This window comes from Eschrichtius robustus, chromosome 17 (assembly GCF_028021215.1).
Source record: "Eschrichtius robustus isolate mEscRob2 chromosome 17, mEscRob2.pri, whole genome shotgun sequence".
Classification (NCBI taxonomy): Eukaryota; Metazoa; Chordata; class Mammalia; order Artiodactyla; family Eschrichtiidae; genus Eschrichtius; species Eschrichtius robustus.
The window spans coordinates 85,323,663-85,344,192 of NC_090840.1; the positions used below are offsets into that span (position 1 = coordinate 85,323,663).

The following is a 20,530-nucleotide window of genomic DNA, read 5'->3' on the forward strand; positions in this document are numbered from 1 at the left end:
TGAGGCCCCTCCACCGCGGCCTCCCCAGCTCCCGTGGTGGGTGCGGGCCGGTGGGCGTTTCCAGGCCCGCGGGCTGGGCAGGGACTTGGTGGGCCCCCTTGGGCTCAGACCACCTCGCTGAGCTCCCGGTGGAGGTGTCGGCAGGGCAGACGCATGACCTGGGTGCCCAGGGGAGGGGTCCGAGGGGCGCGTGCCCTCTGCTGGCCCTGTCGGCGCAGGGCGGAGGCCCCGCAGGTGCCTGCTGCCACCCGCCCGCTCACCTGCTCTGTACCCCTAAAGAGCCCAGAGGTACCCTCCCTGTTGCTCCTCTGGTGAGGCTGAGGTGGGAGTGACTCAGCCTCCCACTCCTTGGGGTGAGGGTCCCCAAGGTGAGGCGGTGGCCCTGGCCCTGGCCTCCAAGTGCAGGGTCCATTAGGTGCTGTCTAGAAGTCTGGCCGCAATGCAGAGCGTGGAAAGTACCCAGCCCAGAGGCCCGATGGCACGGTGGGCAGAGACACCCTGGGCTCGCTCTGGCTCCCGCCTCTGCCTCCCTGTAGTGGGGCTGGAGCAGGTGACCACCAGGGACAGCTGGGAGCCACGTGAGGGAGGGGCAGGAGCCTGAGACAGGGCCTCCTGGGACCTAAGGACCCTGGGCTCCTGGGGGGTGGTCAGCCTCCGAGGACACTCTGCTACCCATCGTTGGGCAGACAGGCCAGGCCACTGGGAGTGCTGCGGGCGCAGCACGGCCTGGACCCCCGAGCTGGCCCTGGGGGCCTGGGCTGAGCTGGCATGGCCTTTGTGTTCCGTGCACACAGCCTCCTCTAATCTCAGCTGTCCCCAGGGCCCAGGGTGTAGTAGGCCCGTTGTCACAGGAGGTGACTGAGGCCCGTGGAGATGTATGGGTGCCAGCAGGCCCAGGTGCACCCCACTCCTACACACTCGGGAAGACCCAGCCTGGGTAGGCAGGCTGTCTGAGCTCCACATGCCCTCTTCCCCAGCCTCCGCTTGCTGCTGCGGCAGCCCTGGGCTGGACAGGCATACTCGCCCGCGGAGAAAACTGGATTGCAGCCCCAGTTTCCTCCCCATCCTGGGGGTGTGGGGCGGGGGTGATGCCTACAGGGTCTCAGGGAATATTCTGGGAGCGGGGGCAGATTTTCCTTGGGCTGAGGAATGTGTCCTGCCTGGTCCGACATGCAGGAAGGCTGGCCTAGGATGCATTTCTCCCCCTAAGCCTCTGTTTTCCCATCTGTGAAATGGGTCAAAATGGCCCTGGGTGAGAACGAGGCTCAGGGGCCAGAACACGCCTGGTTCCGCCCAGCTGCCTGAAGGCGGTCTGTGGGCTCTCAGCGTCCAGAAGAAAAGAGGTCGTCTCCAGCCTCACCTTATTTATTTTCGACAAGTTTGGTGGAGGAGGGCAGAGAGTGCCCTGAAACGGTTCTCTCCCCTAGGGTCCCACGAGTAACCTGAGGCCCAGTGAGCTTGGGCCATGGGGGCGTGCCAGCAGCGCTGACCGCCAGCAGTGCCAGGCTCTTCAGGAAAGGAGGTGGCCCAGGATTATGGCCCCCTAGGGACTAGGGCCCCAGCACTGAGCCTGGCAACCCCCATAGAATTACAGAGGTCATGGAAACAGCAGTAGCTGGGGTGGGCAGCCCCGATGCTGTCTGGGTCAGCGGCCTCACAGGAGCTGGAGCAGGAACTGGTCACCATGGGGCTGTGGTTGAAGGGGAACTCTGCTGGGGAGGGCAGCCATCAGAGACTGGTCCCCACCGCCCAGCGCCTTCTTCAGCCGCCCCGGCCTCCATGCACTTGACCGTGCCCTTCCTGCCTCTTCCCATGCTACCCTGAGACCCCTAAACTAACTGCCGCCTTGGGAAGTTACCCTGTTGGGGTCTGCGATGTGGCCCTGAGATGGGAGCTGGGAGCCCGAGGCTGATGCAGCCCCACAGAGCCAACCTGCGGGCCCCCAGCCTCACCTGACTCCACCGTCAGCTGCGAGGTCTTGCACGCTGTGTCCTCCGGCTTGCAGTTAGTAATGGTCTTGCACAAAAGAAGGGCCGTGGGCTGCTCACAGGTGACGCATCTTAAGGCCTCACCTGGGAGAGGGATAGGGACAGACCCTCATCATCTGGCCTTGAGACCCATCCTGGACACAGGAGGAAGGGCTGGAGAAGAGGCCAGGGATGGTCCAGCCCCTGGGCCGTTCCCCACGGATCCACCTGGAACATCTTCTCCTGTCCCTCCCTGGGAGAGTGGCTCGCCCTACTGAGCCCCTTCAGGCCCAGGCCACCGAGCGCAGGCTTGAACACTGCGACCCTCTACCCGAGCCTTGGTTTGCCTTCCTGGAGAGCGGGCTGTGACCCCTGTCCTGGGTGAAGCCAGGCTCAGGACCGGGCGGCTCATTTAGGGTGAGGGAAGGTGAGCCCAGGGGGGGACCTAAGGAAGCCTTCCCCTCAAAGCCCCCCAGTGGCCCCCTCCCCACTGAGGAGGTGGGCCAAGCGAGGACCAGAGACAGGGCCCCTTGCCAGCCGGCCGCACTCACCCAAGCTCACGGTCAAGGCCGAGGTGAGATGCAGCGGCAGCAGGGCCCTGGGAAAGGCCGTTCCCTGTGCTCCTGAGCCGGGACGGCGGCCGCCTGTGCCGGCCTCCGGTGGGGATTTATAGCCAGCCCTTGGGCCCCCATCTGGGTGGCACAGGGCAGAACTGGGAGGCGGCTGGCAGGAGGGTGCGTGGCCGCCAGCGCACGCACAGGCCCTGAGGGAGCTGGAGGCTGCCCTGGCCCCTCCCTGCAGCCCGGCCTGTTCTTGCCACACAGGAACTGCAGGCCTGTTTGTCAGGCTCCGGCCTGGACTGATGTCCATCTCAAACCCAACCAGGCCAAGGTCCATCTCCTCCACTCCGAGACGTCCTCTACCTGGTGCATACCTGACCCAGGGACCCACCAGAGCAGAGGCCCAGAGGTGGGGTGTCAGGTCAGGTGCAGAGGAGGTGAGTGCCTGGTGAGGGGGTGGGTGTGGGCCCACCAGGCCCCCTTTTGGGCTGATGAGGGTGGTGCCCAGACCAGCCACCTCATCACTGCCAACCCCTTCCCCACGAATGGCCTTTAGACCAAGCCTGGGCCTCCTGGTTCTAGACCCCAGACAAGAGGGCTCTGCCCACGCCCCCCAGGCTCCTGGATCTTCTTCACTGCCCACCTCCACTGCACACTCCCATTTCCACGCCTTTGCCTGTGCTCTGCTTCTCACTGAGCAGCCTCTCTGGTCTCCCATCGTAGCCTCCAATCTCCCCAGTCCAGGTGCTTCTCACCCAGAGTCCTTTCTGGTTTCTCTGTCCTCTGAGGGCTCAGTGAGTGGTTGTGTGGATGGATGGATGGGTGGGTGGGTGAGTGGATGGATAGATGGAAGGATGCGTGCGTGGTTGTGTGGATGGATGGATGGGTGGGTGGATGCGTGGATGGTTGAAAAGACAGGTGGGTGGATAGACGACGTTTGAGAGAGTGGGTGCGTGGAGGGAGGAATGAGTGGATAGACGCTGCATGGGGGTGGGGCTGGCTGGTGGGAAAGGGGGGTGGATGAAAGAACAAGTGGACGGGTAGGTGGTGGATGAAATGGTGTATGCCATGTGGATGGTGGAGGGGGGCCGGCTGCAGGGTAGGGTGTTACCCCCAGTCTCGGGGCAGGATGGCATGCTGGGAGGAGCTCGGGGCTGGCACCCGGGAGGCCTGGGTCTGGGCTTTGCTGCCGTCTCCACGTGTGGCCTTGGGGTGACTCTCATCCCTCTGGACTGGATTTCTGTTTGTATGATGGGACTAGGGACCCTGGGCAGTTGTGAGGGCAGAAGTGACCTGGCCACGTGGACTGAGAGATGGTTGCAAGGAAACAGGGCGGGGGCGTTGTTTGCAAAGGGAGAGACTGTGGTTAATGCAAGTCGGACCATCAAGTCGCGCACGGCAGGTGCGGCACAGACAGCAGCAGGACGGCCCGCCCCTGGGGCTTGGTCCGCGGGCGTACTAAGGACTTGGTGAGAGGACCCGGGGAGCGTCTGGTCTGGAGCCTCGGGGACTGAGTGGGTCCCTGCTCCCCCGACCTCCCGTGCGACCAGGTCTGCTCATGAGCCACCCTGACCCCCTTCCTTTATGTGTAGACCAGGCAGAGGATCATCGACCCAGAGGGCAGCTGTGAAGACTTGCCCGTGAAGGTCACAGTGGAGGTGGACGTGGAACAGCGGTGGGGTGGGCGTGCCGAGAAGCAGGCTGGTCTGGGCTCCAGGTCGGGAGACCCCGTGTGCTGTCGGGGGAGGCTGCCTGGAAAGGGCCTGCGCCCCGGCTCTGAAGGAGCCGGAAGACCTCGGAGGTGGAGGCTGGCAGGGAGGGCGCTGCTGGGGCGGCAGCGGGGTAGTGGCCAGGAAGGGCACGCAGCCTTCCCGTGTTTGCCTGTAGGGCTGTGTGTGTGTGTGTGTGTGTGTGTGTGTGTGTGTGTGTGTTTACTGAGTCTCAGTCCAGGCTTTAAGGCCAAGTGACCCTCCGCTGTCCTCATTTTTGTGAGAGGCACGAGAAGAGCCAGGTGAGAGGTGTGATGCGTGACTGGGGGCAGTGTCTCCCCCTTGACAAGCTCAGCGCTCAGAGTCACAGCCCCCGATGTGGCATCCAAGACAGCGTGTGAACGTTCCTGGCCTCCCAGCCCAAGGGTCCGCCCAAGGCAGGGGGTCTGCGGGGGTCCTGCCGGCTGGGAGCTGGCTCGGACGGCAAGTCTTACCCACAGGAAGCAGAGGTGTGGAGTTGCCAGGGTCCGAGGAACAGGGGGCCTTCTAGGCCACCACCGGTCTCTTCTCCCACAGGCCTGGGGTGCCCTCGGTGGCACCCGACCATGAGTCCTGGCTGCTGCCTTCCTCCCTCCAGGAGCAGGAGGCCCTTAAAGGGGGTGATGGCTGACAGTGGGGCTCTCTGGACCCAGGGCTGCAGGCTGGGGGACACCCTGTGGTGCAGAAGGAAGGCTACACAGCCCCATCTCAACTTGGCAGGAGACGCTGGGTGCTGGGCGCCCCTCCCAGATCCCAGGGGCCCACTCACCCAGGGGCCTAGGAGAAGCTTCTGGAGCAGGGCAGGGCAGGGTGGTGGGGCAGAGAGGAGGGGGCGTCCCAGGGTACCTAGGGCCTGTCTCCTGCCCTCCCCTGGGTCCATCCTTCCTCAAGTGCCTGGGCCTGTGCTGAGTGCTTATAGGACCGTGTATACGTCTGTGTGTGTGTGGTCGGGGAGTGGTTTGAGAGGCCTGTCGGATGGGTGGCTCTCTGGGGAGATGGTCTGGAGCTTTGGAGCTGGCCCAAGGCCAAGGTGAAACAGAGCTCCCTCCTGCACTGGAGCTTGGGCTGCCCTGGGCACCAGGGAGTGGGGCTTGGTGAGGCGGGGCCAGGGGAGCTTTCCGGGGTGGGCCCGGAGAAGGCTTGCAGCCTGCCCCCCAGCCTGCGCCTCTCAGCGCCCTCCACCGCACGACGCAGGGGACCATGTCACCACAGGCCTGACCATGGGGTAAAGCCCTGTTCAGGGGCCAGGCCAGTGAGCCTTGGGACGCTTCATGGAGTCATCCCAGATCCTGGGCCGCTCTCGGCCCCCCTAGACCTACCTTCCACCTGGCCTGGCCTGCCCTCCTCTACCAGCCAATGTCTCTGTCATTCAAGGGCAGCCCTAATGCCCCCTCCTCCAAGAAGCCCCCCAGATCCAGTCCTGGTGGATGTGGTGCTCCCCCTGCCCGTGGGGCCCCCAGAGCCCCCGAGGCCAGGAGGGCAGAGACCTGCCTGGTTGGTGGGGGTGTCCCAGGGCTAGTGACCGTCCTTGTCCCCACGTCACAGGGAGATGGAGGGCGCACGGACAGACGGGGCAGCAGTGTGGGCGAAGAGAGAGCTCCCAAGAGAGCCTGGGCGGCTGGGCCGGGCAGAGGTGGACAGAGAGATGGATGGAAGGGCTAGAAGGGCTGAGGGGGACACGGCCTAGGTGACGGAGCCTGAGACACAGCGGGCGGCCCTCCCCATGCCAGCGGGCAGGTCCGCTCCCAGAAAAGAGATTCAGGAGGCCTGGTGCGGCCGTGGGCCACGATTGCTCAAAGGCCCAGGGCAGGCGCCCCGTCCACGTAGCACAGGTCAGTGTTGCAGCAGGACACGGGCCGGGTCCAGCCGATGCCGTCCACGTCCGAGGGCACGCACTTGCTGGCACAGGACTTGGTCACCGCGGAGCCCCCCCGGAAGGGGGACGCTGGGGGTACGGGGGCACCGGCATCAGGCTGGCCTATGACCCCGCCCTCCACGGCCTCCAAGCCCCAGCCCAGCTGTCTCCTGCAGCATCCACTCTGGGGTCACCACCCCCGTCTCAGTCCCTCCGTGACCCAGCCCCTCCTCCTGTCCACCACCATTGCGCAGCACTCGTGGTGATTCGCTCCAGATGCCCCGCGGGATGAGGCCACTCCTCCCCCAGCAACTCCCCAGCCAGGCTGAAGATTGTTCCCATCGCAGGAAGGACAGGGAGGAACGAGGGAGGGAGGGAGGCCCGGCTGCTTGGACCCAAAGCCCTTTCTGGAACTGACGAAGGTGGCGACTGCTCTCTGCCCACGGGGTGCCTGGCCTGGAAGCAGCTCTGACCCTGGTACCCCAACCCCGCCCTACCCGGGCCCACTGCCCCATCTCCAGGGAGCAGAGCGTGGTCTTGCACATGGTTCTGTGGGCATTGCAGGTCGTGGTGGTGACTCAGCTGGACACGCTGGTGGGCTCAGGACTGTTGTAGCATTGCAAGGCCACCACTGGGGAAGGAGTGGAGAGGGACGGGTCAGGCCTGCCCCGGCCCTCCCAAGCCCTCTGACCAGAAGGCCCAGGTTTGAGGGGGACAGCTCCACCCAGGGTCCAGTCACCCACCGACCAAAACTCAGGGAACATTCAAGAGCTTCGAGCTGGGGTCCCCAAGTCCTGAGGCCGACTATGCCCCCGGAGGGGCCAAGGCCAGGCAGGGATGAAGCAGCTTTGGGAGCACTGGGGAGGCGCGGGGAGACGGAGGCACTGGGGCCCCTGCAGTAAAGGGCCTGGCAGGGGCAGGCGGGTCACCCCTGGCATCCTCATCAGCAAAACGCAGGACCCGAAGGGCTGCAGAGGGGATAATGGATCAGGCAAGGAGGTATGTGGCGTGCAGGGTGGGCCGGGCTGGGCCCGGTGTGCCCGCTGGTGGAAGCTTAACAAGGGAGGGGAGAAGAGCCACGGTCCAGTGGGACCCAGGCCAGTCAGGGCGCAGGCTGGTGGGGTGGCGGAGGGCTTAGGGCACACAGGCTGCTCCTCTTCCCTCCAGCCCCAGTGCCCCACCCCTACCATGGCAGCCCGAGCCGCCCATGTGCACAGTGAGGCCCCTCCACCCCCGCTGACTGTTGCTGTGTCTCTCGGGATGACCTCAGTTTTCCCCTCTGGGAAATGGGCAGAACCATCTGGCCGGGGCCCACCCAACCCAGCTCCTTTTCTGGTTGGGGGTGGGCCCCCCAAGGGCCTGGGATGTCTTTCAGACCCCCAGTCTCCCAGTATGTCTGGTTTGCTTCCCTCTTCTCCACCTCCTGCTCCCCCCACCCCCCCGGTGCCTCCCTGGTGTCCGCAAGGCCCCTCCTGAGACCTGCCTGCGCACCATGGCCCGGGAGCCGGGGAGCATGATTCTGACCCTGCCCGCCTGCCCCAGCAGAAAGCCCTTCCCTGGAGCCCCATGCTGATGAAGGGCTGTTCTCCAGTGGGCACCCAGGACCTTGGCCACCAACCCCCCTGCCAGTCTCAGCCCCGGGGAGAGGCCCCTCCCTGCCACACCCCTCCTCACCCTGGCCCAGGTCGCAGGCGCCCCGTCTGCCGCAGAGCCCCACCGTGCCTGGTCCACCCCACTCCCACCTCTCCCTTCTCACACCACATCTCCCCTGCCGCCCTGCTTTCTTCCTCTCCCTCCATCCCCCCATCGCCCCAGGCACTGCCTCCTCTGGCGGCCCCGCACCCCTCACCGAGCTCACAGCCGGAGGCCAGCACCAGCGCCAGCAGCGCCAGCCGTGTCCCCCAGAGTCTGGTCCCTGCAGCGCGCGGTCCTGGGCCTGCCCCGCAGGAATGGTGAACACCCGCTGCAGCCACCCGACCGGTCAGCCGAGCAGTTCAGGGGGACTGTGGGTGGCAGAGGCACGGAGACCCGACCCCGCCCACTGGGCCCCACCCGCCTCCACCTGGACACCCACTCCTCTGTGGTCCCCCCCCCCACCCCTCCCTGCCCCTTCCCCATTCCTCCACCTCCCGCGGTCTGGGCCCCTCCCCACACCCTCGTGACCCCCCTCTTAGGATTGGGGGTTCCTCACCCGCCTCTGTAACTCCCTCGGTGGGGCTCTCTACCTTCTCCCCCCACCCCAACCTGAGACATCCCTGCACCTGAGGAAGACCCCCAGGCCACCTGGAAGGGAGCAGCAGAGGGTGAGGGCTCTCCTGCACCCTGACCCCTGCCTCTGTCAGGCACCTGTCCGGCCTGGGGTCCCCACGCCGTTCTCCAGGGTGGATTGCTGGTCTAGTGGTTCTGCGTTCGAATCCTCCCAGGGCGCCACAGGCCCCAGCACCCAGCTTCTTTGAGGTGGTCACGTGGGACGTAGTGATGGGGAGATGGCCGCCAGGACAACCAGCCAAAATGTGCTCACAGGCTTAAGGGGACAAAGACAGGAAAAGTGCTGGGTCAACAGGAAGGTCCTGGATGGGGGGAGGGGGAAGGGGCAGGGTCGCCTTGGGATGCTAATCCTGGCGTCCCCTGGGGGGGCAGGCACTCCTGGATCAGGGCCCAGGGGGCTGCCCCTCAGGCAGGGCTCCCCTGGCCCAACTGCAGGTCACGAAGCTGACAGGCAGGCCCCGGCCCGGGCTCAGATGGGGGAGATGTGGATTTGGGCCCTAGATTCAAGCGGCTCCAGGCACCGCGCCCCCCCGGGGCGGCCTGCACCTCAGCCTCGCCAGGTGTGCCCCACCTGTGACCCCGTCACCCCCTCCTCCAGGCCCCATGCTGCCGGAGCACACGCTGGGAGGGTAGGGGCGGGTTGTTGGCAGGGCTGTGCGCAGAGGCACTCGGGGCTCTGCTGCAGCCTCGCTCCACCCTCCATCTTCTACCAAAGGCTCCAGACCTCACTCCCTCCAGACTCCGCTCCCGCTCTTCCTGCACCGGGGATGCCCTTCCCACCCCTGCCTCTCGTGGTTGAAATTCTGTCTTGGGACCGCCCGCCCCACCCCGCCACCACCCCACGGCCTTTTCTAGCCTCCGGGCATCAGCTCCATTTGGGGTCTGGTCTTTGACTCCGAGACTGGGAGGGCCTATGTCTCCCTGGGCACTGGGTCGGGGGACACCTAGCCTTCCTTAACACCCAGAATGTGTCAGACACTCCGCCTGCTGAATCTTATTTTTCTCACTACAGCCAACGATGGTACCCAGTGCTGATGCCTGGATTTTGGATGCAGGATGGGAGGCTCTAGCAGCGAGTTGACAGGCCGGTCATCCAGGGAGGGCTGGGCAAAAGCCAAGACAGCAGCCGGGACTGTCTGATTCTGCTCTTCGCCAGGCTGCCAAGCTTGATGCTGGGTGCAGCTAATCCTGGTGGTGCAGACACCACCACGCACAGCCGAGGTTCTTCCTTGGGTTGAGCCCAATTCCTTTGCTGTGGCTGGCCCAGCCCACCGCCTTCCTGCCCTCAGACCCAGGGCCCCCACCTGTTCTTTCCTTCTGGAACATACCTGGCCCTTGGGCATTAGCTCCTCCTAGAGTTTCTGCGTGACCCCTGCTGGGGAGACACAGGCTGAACCTTTCTGCAAAGTTGCTACCTACTTAGGGTGAGGAGGAATGTGCCCCAGCCAGCGCCTGGGCTGCTCTGCTTAGGGTGCCTCCCTGCTAAGAGGTCTACATCCTTCTCTCTGTTTCTCCAGGAGCCTCTGGATCAGAGATCAGCGTGCGACCAGGCTCAGGGGGCAGAGTGTGACCAGGGTCAGGGCTCAGCATGTCACCAAGGTCAGGGCTCAGATTGTGACCAGTGTCAGGGCTCAGATTGTGACCAGTGTCAGGTCTCAGAGTGTGACCAGCATCAGAGCTAAGCGTGTGACCAGGCTCAGGGCTCAGAGTTGACCAGAGTCAGGGCTCAGCGTGTGACCAGGGTCAGGGCTCAGAGTGGGACCAGGGTCAGGACTCAGCTTGTCACCAGGGTCGGGGCTCAGCGTGGGACCAGGGTCAGGGCTCCGCTGCTCCAGCTGCCTGGCATGGCCTCCTACCCAGCCTGCCTGTGGGGTTGTCTCCTCAGAGCAGTGTCTGTGGATCCCCAAGTAGGCCAAGGGGTTTCCCTACCTGGGTTTCCACTTACCTATGCCCCTCTTGTGTCCGGCAGAGCAGACTGAGGGCCCTTAAACCCATGTTTCTAAAATGTGAAGAAACTGCACAGACAGTGTGAAGGGCTCCTGGGGCCGTGGCTGTACCTGTTTCTTCTCTCTGCAGCGCCCAGTGGGATGCCCTGACGGATTACTCCCTGTCCTAGCGGGCACTCAGGCTGCTCAGTCTGTGCTCAAAACACTGCTGTGAGGCCCTCCACTGCAGAGTCTTCACGGCCTTTAGCCATGGGCAATGGGACACACACACGGGGGCCAGATCAGTCCCTCGAGTACCGTGCCGTCTCCCTCCCGGGCAGGGCCCTCCTGGTCCAGTGGTTAGGGCTTCTTACCCCACGTCCCTCCCGTCCCAGGTGTTTGGGTGACTTCTCGGCAGCCTGCACTCAACAACACTCCAGGGACATCTTACAGCTTCACAGGCGGCAACTCCTTGCGCGATTCCCGCAAGGGCACACAGCGGGCGGTGTCCCTGCCCCCTTGGCATCACTGTCCTGCCATTTTTTTGCTCAAAGATTTAAAATGCTACTTCCTTCATTTTGCTCCTCTCTGATTGGAAGTGTGGTTGAATGTCTTTTCCTTTGAACGTGCTACTCACGTCCTTGCCCCTTCCTTGTGGATTTGTAGTTTTCTTTATGTAGGAATGGAATCCACCCCTTTTTCGCATATAGCAAATGTTTCCTACCTTGTCTTCTTTTAGTTTTGTTTATGGCGTTTTTCATGCATTTCTTTTTAGATTTGTATGTCATCATGAATCTTTCTCAATCTGAATTTTGAGTCTTGTTTTTCTTAAAATGTTTTTTCTTTTTTTTCTTTTTAACAGCTTTATTGGGTATACTTCATATACCATGCAGTTCACCCATGTGAAGTGTTTTTGGCATATTTAGAGATACGTGCAACCATCAGAGTCAGTGTTAGAATACGTTCATTGTCTCAAAAAGAAACCCCTACCCTTTGGCCGTCACCTCCAAACCCCCTGATGGGGGCCCCTGGGGGCGGAGGGTCAGCCCCCCACCTGGGTGGACCTGGTCCCCTCTCTCAGGCCCTCTTCTGGGCTGAGGCCAGTGGGTTCTCTCCCTGCCCTGCTCCTGACTCGCTGGACGCCTGGGTCAGGCTATGCCCCTCTGAGCCTGGCTCCCCCCACCTGGGCCAGGAGGGCGTGGCCAGCCCGCTCCGCACCCCCTACTCATGGCTGGCAATAGTGATACAGTGGCTGGAGCCTGCTGGGCATCTGGACTTGTGGGAGCGTCCTCCAAAGCCCTTGCACTGGTGACACTGCAAGGCTTGGACTGCAGCCACAGGCATAGGGACAGACAGACGGACACACAGACAGGGACAGAGCTGAGGGCAACTCCTGCATAATGGCACCCTCTCTTTCCACTCAGCGACGTCTCAGTGGACACTCAGCACCCGGCGGGGCTCCCATGATCCCCAGGCCATAGGCTGAGCCGGGGGAGGGAGAGGAGGCCGCCCAACCCCCGTGACCCAGCCCTGGCGGTGACAAGGGCTTTCTCTGCATTGAGCTCAGATCCCCCAGTCTTCCTGTCCTCACCCATCCACCCTGATGACCCAGGGGCAGTTCTCGGGGGTCATTGGTGAGGCCTGGGCCCCGAGTCTCACAGACTTTTCCCACAGGGCACAGACCCCCCTTCCCCAGGGTCCCTGCAAGGGGAGACAGTGGGCAGATCCCAGAAACAGTTGGGAGGGGGAGCGCCGGGCCTGGGCCGGGGCTGTCCAGATGCTTCCTCTGTCCATCTCATTTAGGGCCATGGGGCTGGTGAGGCGGGTGCTGACCCAGGTGGGAAAACGGCTGGGGGCTGGGGGAGTGGGCTGGTTGGGATTGGATTGGGGGGGTCCCAGCTGGTTTTGTTCAGGCATCTGGGTGGGTGGAGATGCCACCCCAACTCGGGGGTCGGTGGGGAGATGACGAGGCCAGGTGTGGGCAACCCCATTTTGGGGCATATCCCCGAGGACCCCTTGAGCAGGCCTCAGGGGCAGATGCAGCCAGCGACAGTGGATGTGGGCGGAGCCAGAGAAGACTGCAGTGATGGGAGTGGGAAAACTGCCTCCAGAATAAGGCCTGACCAGAAAGGGGAGAGGCCTGGATCCTCCCTGGGGGAGAGGAAGGAGGAAGGCAGGGGAGGGTGGACCCAGGAGCAGGCCAAGACATCAAATTCAGGTGGGTGGGGTCACTGCTGGACTGGGAAGGCCTGTGGGGGTGGGGAAGGAGGGGCCAAGCCAGGGGCAGGGCGCTGAGCGGTCCGCACCTCTTGCAGGGACGAGGACAGGGTGAGGGCTCAGCTGATGGGCCCGCAGGTCCGGGGGTCGGTTGGGCAGAGGGTAGGAGCTGGTGGACGGGAGGGCCAGTGCCTCAGGAAAGGGGGCGCGGGGGCAGGAAGTGGACTCCCCCAAGGTGGGAGTCACAGCTCAGTGGTGGCCGAGATCGGAGGGACAGGCTTAGAGCCAGCGGGGAGGGCTGGAGAGGAGGTGGCCCTGACCCCTGGACTCGCCCAGCTCCAGGTTCAAGGCAGCGGCCAGCAGGAGTCCAGGGAGCAGCCTCATGTCCTCCTGGGGAGAGGCCTGGCTCCCAGGGCGCCCGGGCTGCTGTCTTATACCAGCTGCTGCTCTGCCCCGCCCCAGAGGCCAGCTCAGCCGAGGAACTGGACTGGGGCCTGGGCAGCACGGGGCTCCAGCCTGGTCCCCAGGCTCGATGGCTGTGTGGCCTCCGGAGAGCCTCATTTAATTCCATAAACCTCTTTCCTGGTCCTCAGATGATACGACCGTGGATCACATAAGATGGCGTGGCACACAACGAACCCTCAGCGCACAGCCTCTGGCCTCCCGGGTGAACAAGAATGAGGGTCTGGCTCAGGCCTGGGGGCCTAGCCCCTGGCCCTAAACATGCAAACAAAGCTTAGGGCCCGCCAAAACCAGAAGCTTCACCAGCACGGCCCTCTGCGGGGCCCCCTGCGGTGAGTTAGCGGAGCAGCTGCCCTCCGAAGAGCCACAAAGCACGGTCCTCAGCATTCCTGTCTGTCAAATGGGCCTCCCTCCAGAAGTGGTGGTTCTGCACTGTCTACCCCCTGGGAGTGACGAGGGACCCTGGTCACGATCGTGACTGTACTGCAGGGCCCAGGACCTGTGGGTGTTCGTCCAGTGCTGGGGGGCGGGGAGCAGAAAGGCCCTGGGTATTAAGAGAGGCCCCATGATGGGTGAGAGCCCAGAAGGACCCTCCTGAGAGCAGGAGCCAGACTTTGTGGGAGCGATGCGCCAGCCAAGCCATTCTGCCAAAATGGGAGGTGCACCGTTGGGGCAGTGTGAGTGGCTGTCTGAAGGGGGCCAGCCCTGCCGGCCCAGAGGCCCTTGTCTGCCCTGGCAGCCCGAGTGGCTTTTGTCCATCCCTCTATCTGGTGGGCTCCTGTGGGCAGTCGGTCTCAGACCCCGCTCCCAGGCAGAGAGGAAGAGCCGGGTGGTGGTGGGGTTCCTGGGGTCCCACCTCCCCCACCAGCCCCGTCAGCCTTCCCCCAGGGGTCCGCTGGGTGAGGTGGTGGGCCTGCCTCGCTCCCAGGGAACCAGAACTGGGGCCGCTCCTGTGAACCCTGGGAGTCCTCCTGCCTCTCCTGTCTGGCTCCCCTCCCGTGGGTCATCCCCTGCCCTGGGCCAGGGCTGGTTCGAGGTCTAGACTGGGTGACCCAGGGTGGGCGGGAGTCTAGGACAGACAGAGCCAGCAGGACCAGCAAACCAGACCACTGGGTGGAGGTGAGCGCAGGAGGGGTGGCTGGTGGGACAGAAAGTCGACACATGTATTCAACCATTTATTCACTAGCTCGAGGAGGTGCAAACAAGACCTCTCTGGGAGGCCGTGTGGGGGGGGGGGCCATGGCCTGAAGTCGATGCCCATGCTGGGTAGGGTCAGGAAGTGGAAAGGGCACCATCCGTCCGTCTGTCCATCCGTTCATCCATCCGTCCACCCGGTGCCTTCTGTGTGCCAGGCCCCAGACTGGGCAGTTACGCCCCAGCCTGGTGGGCGCTATTGTCCCCATTTTATCAGCAAGACAACAGAGGCTCAGAGATGTGAACGACAAGCTCCAGATCAGCCTGAGGGACAGGATCCAACAAAATTTGGGGGAGGGGGAGAGATGAAAAAGAAAGGGACCTCTCACTTTCTTTTTACCTTTCTCAGAGGTTTAGAATCATGAAAAAAATACACGTTCATCACCACAAATCAGATGTTACAAAGGGAGGTGAGAAGCAGCTGTCCAGCCTCCCCTGTGCACGTCCGCCTGCACCGGGGCCGCAGCTGTGTTCCAGGCAGATGGACGGCACAGGAGTCCATGGAGGTGCCACCACACAGTCAAGCAGCCGCTCCTGAGACAGGCAGGCTGCTTCCAGATCTGAAACGTCACGAAAAGCCGCGAGAAAGAGCCTGGGCCTCTCCGCCTGCTGAGCGGGCTCTCGTTTCCGTTGGGGCCCCACGATCCTGACACAGGTGGGGAAGGGGTCTGGGCCAGGTGAGCTCGGAGTGCCTGGCACCCCTCTGCCCTCCTCTGTGCTATTCCACCCTTGGCCCAGCACCCAGACACAGGGCTGGACGCCCTGACTCTGTCCTTCATGGCTTCTCAAACCTCCTGGTGCTGATTTTCTCTCTTTCCTGACCCTAAGCTGTTATAATGATTTCACATGCTAAAATCCTCTTAAATCTATAAACCCACCTTCTCAGCTTCCCCTTCCTCTCCCAGCTGATGGGAGAAGCGACTGCAGGGTGGGGCAGGGGTGCAGTGGGGGCGGGGGACAAGAAGTCCCACCTGGCTTGGGCAACTACTTCACCTCTCTGTGCCTCAGTTTCCTCATCTGTGAAAGGGGCATGATAACGGCTCCTACCTTGCAGGGTTGTCTTGCAGTGCTTAGAGCCACGACTGCAGGGAAACGGGCAGATGTTAGTTACTAACCTCATGGACAGTCAGTTGGGACAAGTTGACTTGTTTGATTTCCAAGGGCCCTACTGGTGCGTTCCCCTGATTTTGCAGTGCCACGCACTCCCCACTAGGGGGCCCGGCCAGGGCGTGAGCATAACACCTTAGGCGTGTCTGTGCCGAGTTTCGACCACAGCCGGGCCAGGCAGAACCCAGTCTGTGGAGGTGGGATGCGCAGCATGGTCCCCGGTGCTGGGGGCGGTGCCATGGGTATTGGGATGGGACCAGGTCAGGGTGGAGGAGGGTTGGACAGATGGAGGCGAGGGGCAGGTGTGAGAAGCTCCCCCAACACCAAGCACACCCAGCTGCTGGATCCCTGATCTCACTGACCCCAGAGCCCACAGGGGGCCAGGCAGGGCTCTACTCCATCCCCGCCAGGACAGGAGGGAGGGAGGGAGGACCCGATCTAGCCGAGGAGCCACCGGACCCAGGACAAAGTGCTTGCACAAGCAGGGCAGTGACAGTGCTTCCCAGGCCTCTCCTGCTGAGTCAGGAGGGCAGTCTGCCCACGGCTGCCCTCCCTCCCAGAAAGCATCTGGAGCTGCAGTGGCCCTGCAGCCAGTTCTGCGGGGAGTGTGGTCACTTCCCTGAGGTGGACCACTCCTGGGAGTCTTTGGGTGGAGGAGCTGGGGGTGGGGTCTGGCTTCCCCCCAGCCTCCCCCAGGGAGGGGCTCACACCACACTGGGCATCAGGGGGAGGGGCCACCTGGCCGGCTCTCTGGGGTTCGGTCCTTCTGCTTCTTGGCCCTCTGGGAAGCCTGACCCAGGCCTGCCTAAGGACCTCCTACCCGGGCTCCCCCAGGGCGACCTGATCCCCTGACGTCTGGCGGTCCCAGAGGGAAGCTCTCAAGAAGGAATTTCCAGCACAGGTCCCCCTGACAGGGGCCATGCTTAGGGGCCAAGGGCTTCTGAGTTCCAGGGACAACCCCCCACGTGGGCACCTGCCACCATCCTGCACACTTGGGCCGTGCCAACCTGAAGGGGCTCCTTGGCCCCTCCCCGGACACTGGAGCTGGGGGCACTGGTCAGCTGAGGAGGCCTCAGGCGCTGTGTGACCCCCGGCACAACGCTGCGCCTCCTGACTGGCCTCACTGGAAGGAGGACCCGGCTCCCCGGGCCACCCGGATCCAGAACAGCAGACGCTGGGCAGACCCGGGCTTCCCCAAGCTGGCCAAGGGTGGGGCTCACCTAGGGTGGGTACCTTTTAAATGATGCCCTTTCCTGGGTCTCTGGGGGTCCCAAGGCCCAGCTTGACTCGGGGCACCTCAGAGCCACTCCCTGAGCTGAGGCTGGAGCGCTCCAGCCAGAGCGGAGCTCCCGCCCTCCCCGTGGGCAGAGTCAGAGGTCGAGGGGTCCGCGAAACCCTTTGGGGCCAAGGCCAGCGCACCCGGCACTCGTTCAGTCGGGATCCTGCTGACGACGGGATAGCAGTCAAGCCGCTGCGAGGGGCGAGGGGATCCCGGCTGCGCGGGGAGGGAGCGTGGCCCTTTGCACTCTCCTTTCCCGACCCGTCCTCCCCTCCTCCCCCGGACCTCCCCTCTCCCTCTCCCCTCCCCTCTTTTCCTGACCCCAGTCCCCCTCCCTTCCCCGACTCCTCCTCCCCCGGACCCTGCCTCCGCCTCCCCTCCGGTGGACCGAGCCCACCCCTGCCCGGCGCGGCCCCGAGCGTCCACCAGAGGGCGCCCCGCTCCGGTTCAAGGATGCACCGCCCCCGCCCCCGCCCCCGCCCCCGCCCCCGCCCCCGGCGAATTCTCGGCGCCCCCCCCCCACCTCCCCCGTAAAGAGGCGCACTCCGCCAGGGCCTGCTTAGGGCTGAAGGCCAGGCTTCGGGTGGCCACCGCTCTGCTCCCTTCCCTCCTGGCCCAAAATAGTCCTGGGATCAGCTCTCAAGCTCGACCAAATATAGCCTGGCCTCTCCAGGCTCAGGCCTTGCGCAGGGGCCCAGCGCCGGGTCTGGAGGGGCCTCAGGGGCCTCTTTAGGCTGAGCCACTTCCTCCCCTGCCAAGGGCTGCCTAGACACGAGGGGACGGCCGACGGGGGGTGGGCACAGGGCTTCCCCAATCGGCCCGCCATGCCACACCTGCCCTGGGCAGCCCTCCTGGGGCCGTGGGGAGCCTACTTCCTAGGACTGTTCCCCACCCCCTGGGTCCCTAATTTCCCCTCCCCCTCCAGCACACTTACACACCTTCACATCAGTGTTCACCGGCCAACTGAAGATCCCCCATAAACAGCACACCGTGCCCACACCCCCATCCTTGGATAGAGGAGGGGGCTGAGCTGCCCCATCAAAGCCAGATGCCTTGGGAGGTGTGGTCCCACATCGGCCTTCTGAAAACAACAGGTCATGACCTGGAAGCAGACCCCAGGGTGGCTGGGGGAGGTCAAGAGTCCTCTTGCAGACACTCCTGGATGCGGCTGGGTGGGTCTGGGGAGGGCAGGCGGGGGGGCGTGCAGGGGGAGAGGGTGGGGCCTTGCTGCTGAGCACTTTGCCCTCGAGTCTGTGGAGGGCGGAACGGGGCTTTAGAGCAGACCCCAGAGAGTGGCCAGGAGTACAAGGGCCAGGGTTGCAGGGGCCGCGAGGCCAGCGCCGTTACAGAGGTCGTACTGGCAGCACGAAGTGGTGGACGCGTGCTTGGAGTAGCCATCGTACACGGTCTCAAAGCAGCTGGGCACACATGACTTGCTCACCTTCATCCTGGTCGGGGTGTAGTCTGCAGAGGGATGGGGAGGTGGGCCAGGACCCTGAGGGGGCCAACCCCAGCATGCAGGGCCATTAGGCCAGGTTCCTCTAAGCCAGGAGCTCCCAAAAAGGATCCTGGGGCAGGCGGGAGCCTCCCTCCTCAGCCTCCCTCACACTCCCCCACCCGCCACCGTGCTCCCCAGGCAGGGCTGTGAGGGGCATCCCAGCAACTCACAAGTGCGCGTGGTCATGCAGTAGGTGACCATGGCCGGGCAGCGCACGGGGTTGAAGCAGTTCTCGCCATTGTAGGCACACACGTGGCAGTCCAGAGCCTGGGCTGGGGGCCGGGGGCCGGGGCCAGAGGGAGATGGGGGTCAGAGAACAGCGAGAGGCCCCCTCCTCCAGCCCATCAGCCCCCTGGTCCCGTCAGCTTCCCCAGGTCAGAACAGCTGGGAGGAGAAGCGGTCACTGGGATTTCTGCCCCCACCCCCTCCAGCCTGCCTGCCCCCAAAGGTGGGTCTGTCCATCCCTCTGTTCTCCATCCATCTTACCCACAGGTAGGCCCACCAAGGCCACCAGGAACAGGGCGAGCAGGGGCGCCATGGCTGGAGGTGAGAGGGCAGAGTGGGAGCAGGGAAGTGGAGAGCAGCTGGTCTTCAATTCAACTCAGGCCAGGGCTGGGGCAAGGCACAGAGGGGGTGGGACAACCCCCTGCCCTCTGGGAGCTCCTGGTCGACTGGAGGCGCTATGGCCCTGCACAGAAGGGGGATGAGGACAGGTGGTCACAGCAGGGCCTGAGGGCCCCACAGGCTTGGGCAGAGGAGCCCCCCAACTCAGCCTGGGAGTCAGGGAAGACTTCCTGGAGGAGGAGACACGAATGAGATGAGAAGGAAGCAGGGGTGGGGGGCCAAGGGGAGTCCAGAAGGCTGGAGGGGCCTTGAATGCGAGGCCAAACCCACAGTCTACCAGGGATGGTTGATGCAGGGGCCCAGGAGCTTGGCACCCAGCCCTCTCCCACCCAGGGCCCTGGGGCCCCGGGGGTGGGTCTATCCTCACTGCTCCCCCTACCCTTTGCCCCTGGCGTGTCCCCACGTGGGCCCCCCCCCCCCCACTTTCTGACACTTTCAGGGCCCAGCTAGGGGCCCCTCTCCCGGAAGACCTCCAGAGCCCTGCCTGGGGTTTTGAGTCAGTACTGCAGAGCTACCGGCAGCGGAAGGCTTCGGGGCTCTGTCCAGCCTGCGGGGAAATGCGCTTTGAATGCACTCCAGGAGGGCACTTGGGCAAGACAAGAACTTCCCAGTCTGGATCTGCTGTTTGGAGCGGAGATGCCCACTCTCTCGGAAAGGGTCTGGGGGGTGTCTGGAGTACGACTCCCCTCCCCGCGCGGATAGTCCAGCCTCGGGGAACTAAATTAGACCCTCCCCTTCCCGAGAACAACAAATCCATCTTCCATGACCCATTTTCCGGGCGTGCACCTTGGGATGTTCAAGGTCTGAGCAAGGCCGGGCCTGAGGCTCCAGCTCTTCCCGCCCCCTCCCGGAGAGCCCCGGCCCCAAGACTGCGGTCCCAAGTTCGGAGGGCTGTCGGGGTGACCTCAACCATGACCTTCACCACAACGAGCCCCCGTTGCGCCTACGACTCACCCCTCGCCGGCCCTGCGAGCCCGGGTCTGACAATGCGTCTATCCGTGAGCCCCGCCCTGACCACGCCGCGCCGCCGCCCCGCGGCAGAGCCGCCCACCGCGCGTGACCTCACCGCAGGCCCCGCCCCTCCCCGCCCCGCCCCGCCCGCGGGTTCGTCCTTCCCGCGGGGGCTGGGACCCAGCGCCCCCCGCGGAGAGCCAACCGCGCCCAGATCTAGGCCCCCCGCAGGGACACCCGCGCTACCCTCAGACGCATGCGCACCTCGGGGTGGGGCACGGGCCATCTCCACGGGGACGGAGTCTTCTGCCCCTCCCTCCCTCTCTCTGCTTCCGCCCTCCGCCCTTCGCCCACTCACCCCCGTGTTGCTAGTCAGCCCCGCACCCCAGCAGCAGCCCGCGCCCCTTCTTCCTTTAGCCCAGTTGTACAGGGATGTTAGCGGAGCTGCAGCGGGTGCCGGGGTGGGGGGTGGGGGGGCGCTGACTTCTGGATCCGGCTTCTGGGTCCCCACGTGGCCCCGCTTTACCTGCTGTGTGACCTCGGCAAGTTACCTAGCATCTCTGGGCCTCGGTCCCCACACCAGGTCTCTCCTAACAAAGCGTAAAAGCAAGCCTTGAAAGGAGCCCATTGTTTCATGGACCCCCTTCGACGGTAATAATAATGTTTAAGGCAAAATTTAAGATTTTCATGGGCCCTATATTTTTTTTTTTCTCTAATGTGAGGAAAAAAATGCAACATTTTCTTTGACCCTCAATTTTATTTTTCTTTAAAAGAGTTGAACCACCTTGGGGACCCTAGGCCCTGAGTCTCCAAAGCGAAGTTGGCACTCTCCCTGGACGCACTGGGATGGTTGGTCACCGTATTTGCCAAATAGT

General features: G+C 63.9%; 2 protein-coding genes across 2 annotated transcripts; both read right to left on the reverse strand.

Annotated features, from left to right (window-relative positions):
- Nucleotides 1–6,068: 6,068 nt before the first annotated feature.
- Nucleotides 6,069–9,003, reverse strand: LOC137751070 (ly6/PLAUR domain-containing protein 2-like). Its single transcript, XM_068525494.1, is given in 4 exon segments — nucleotides 6,069–6,222; nucleotides 6,644–6,761; nucleotides 7,980–8,093; nucleotides 8,970–9,003. Coding segments are annotated over 4 exon segments (420 nt in total).
- Nucleotides 9,004–17,116: 8,113 nt separating this feature from the next.
- LYNX1 (Ly6/neurotoxin 1) lies at nucleotides 17,117–19,739 on the reverse strand. The gene is made up of 4 exons (XM_068525693.1): nucleotides 19,659–19,739; nucleotides 18,567–18,768; nucleotides 18,251–18,352; nucleotides 17,117–18,046 (listed from the first exon to the last, which is right to left on the reverse strand). The coding sequence occupies exons 2-4, from the start codon at nucleotides 18,616–18,618 to the stop codon at nucleotides 17,856–17,858; spliced, it is 345 nt and encodes a 114-aa protein (XP_068381794.1). The 5' UTR covers nucleotides 18,619–18,768; nucleotides 19,659–19,739; the 3' UTR covers nucleotides 17,117–17,855.
- Between the last annotated feature and the right edge of the window lie 791 nt (nucleotides 19,740–20,530).

Excerpts from the sequence above, each read along its gene's own strand:
- LYNX1 (XM_068525693.1), bottom strand. The coding sequence starts at position 18,618 with ATGGCGCCCCTGCTCGCCCTGTTCCTGGTGGCCTTGGTGGGCCTACCT. Across the intron at positions 18,353-18,566 it reads CTTGGTGGGCCTACCTGTGG|CCCAGGCTCTGGACTGCCAC; the intron begins GTAAGATGGATG and ends CCCGGCCCCCAG. Across the intron at positions 18,047-18,250 it reads CTGCATGACCACGCGCACTT|ACTACACCCCGACCAGGATG; the intron begins GTGAGTTGCTGG and ends ATCCCTCTGCAG.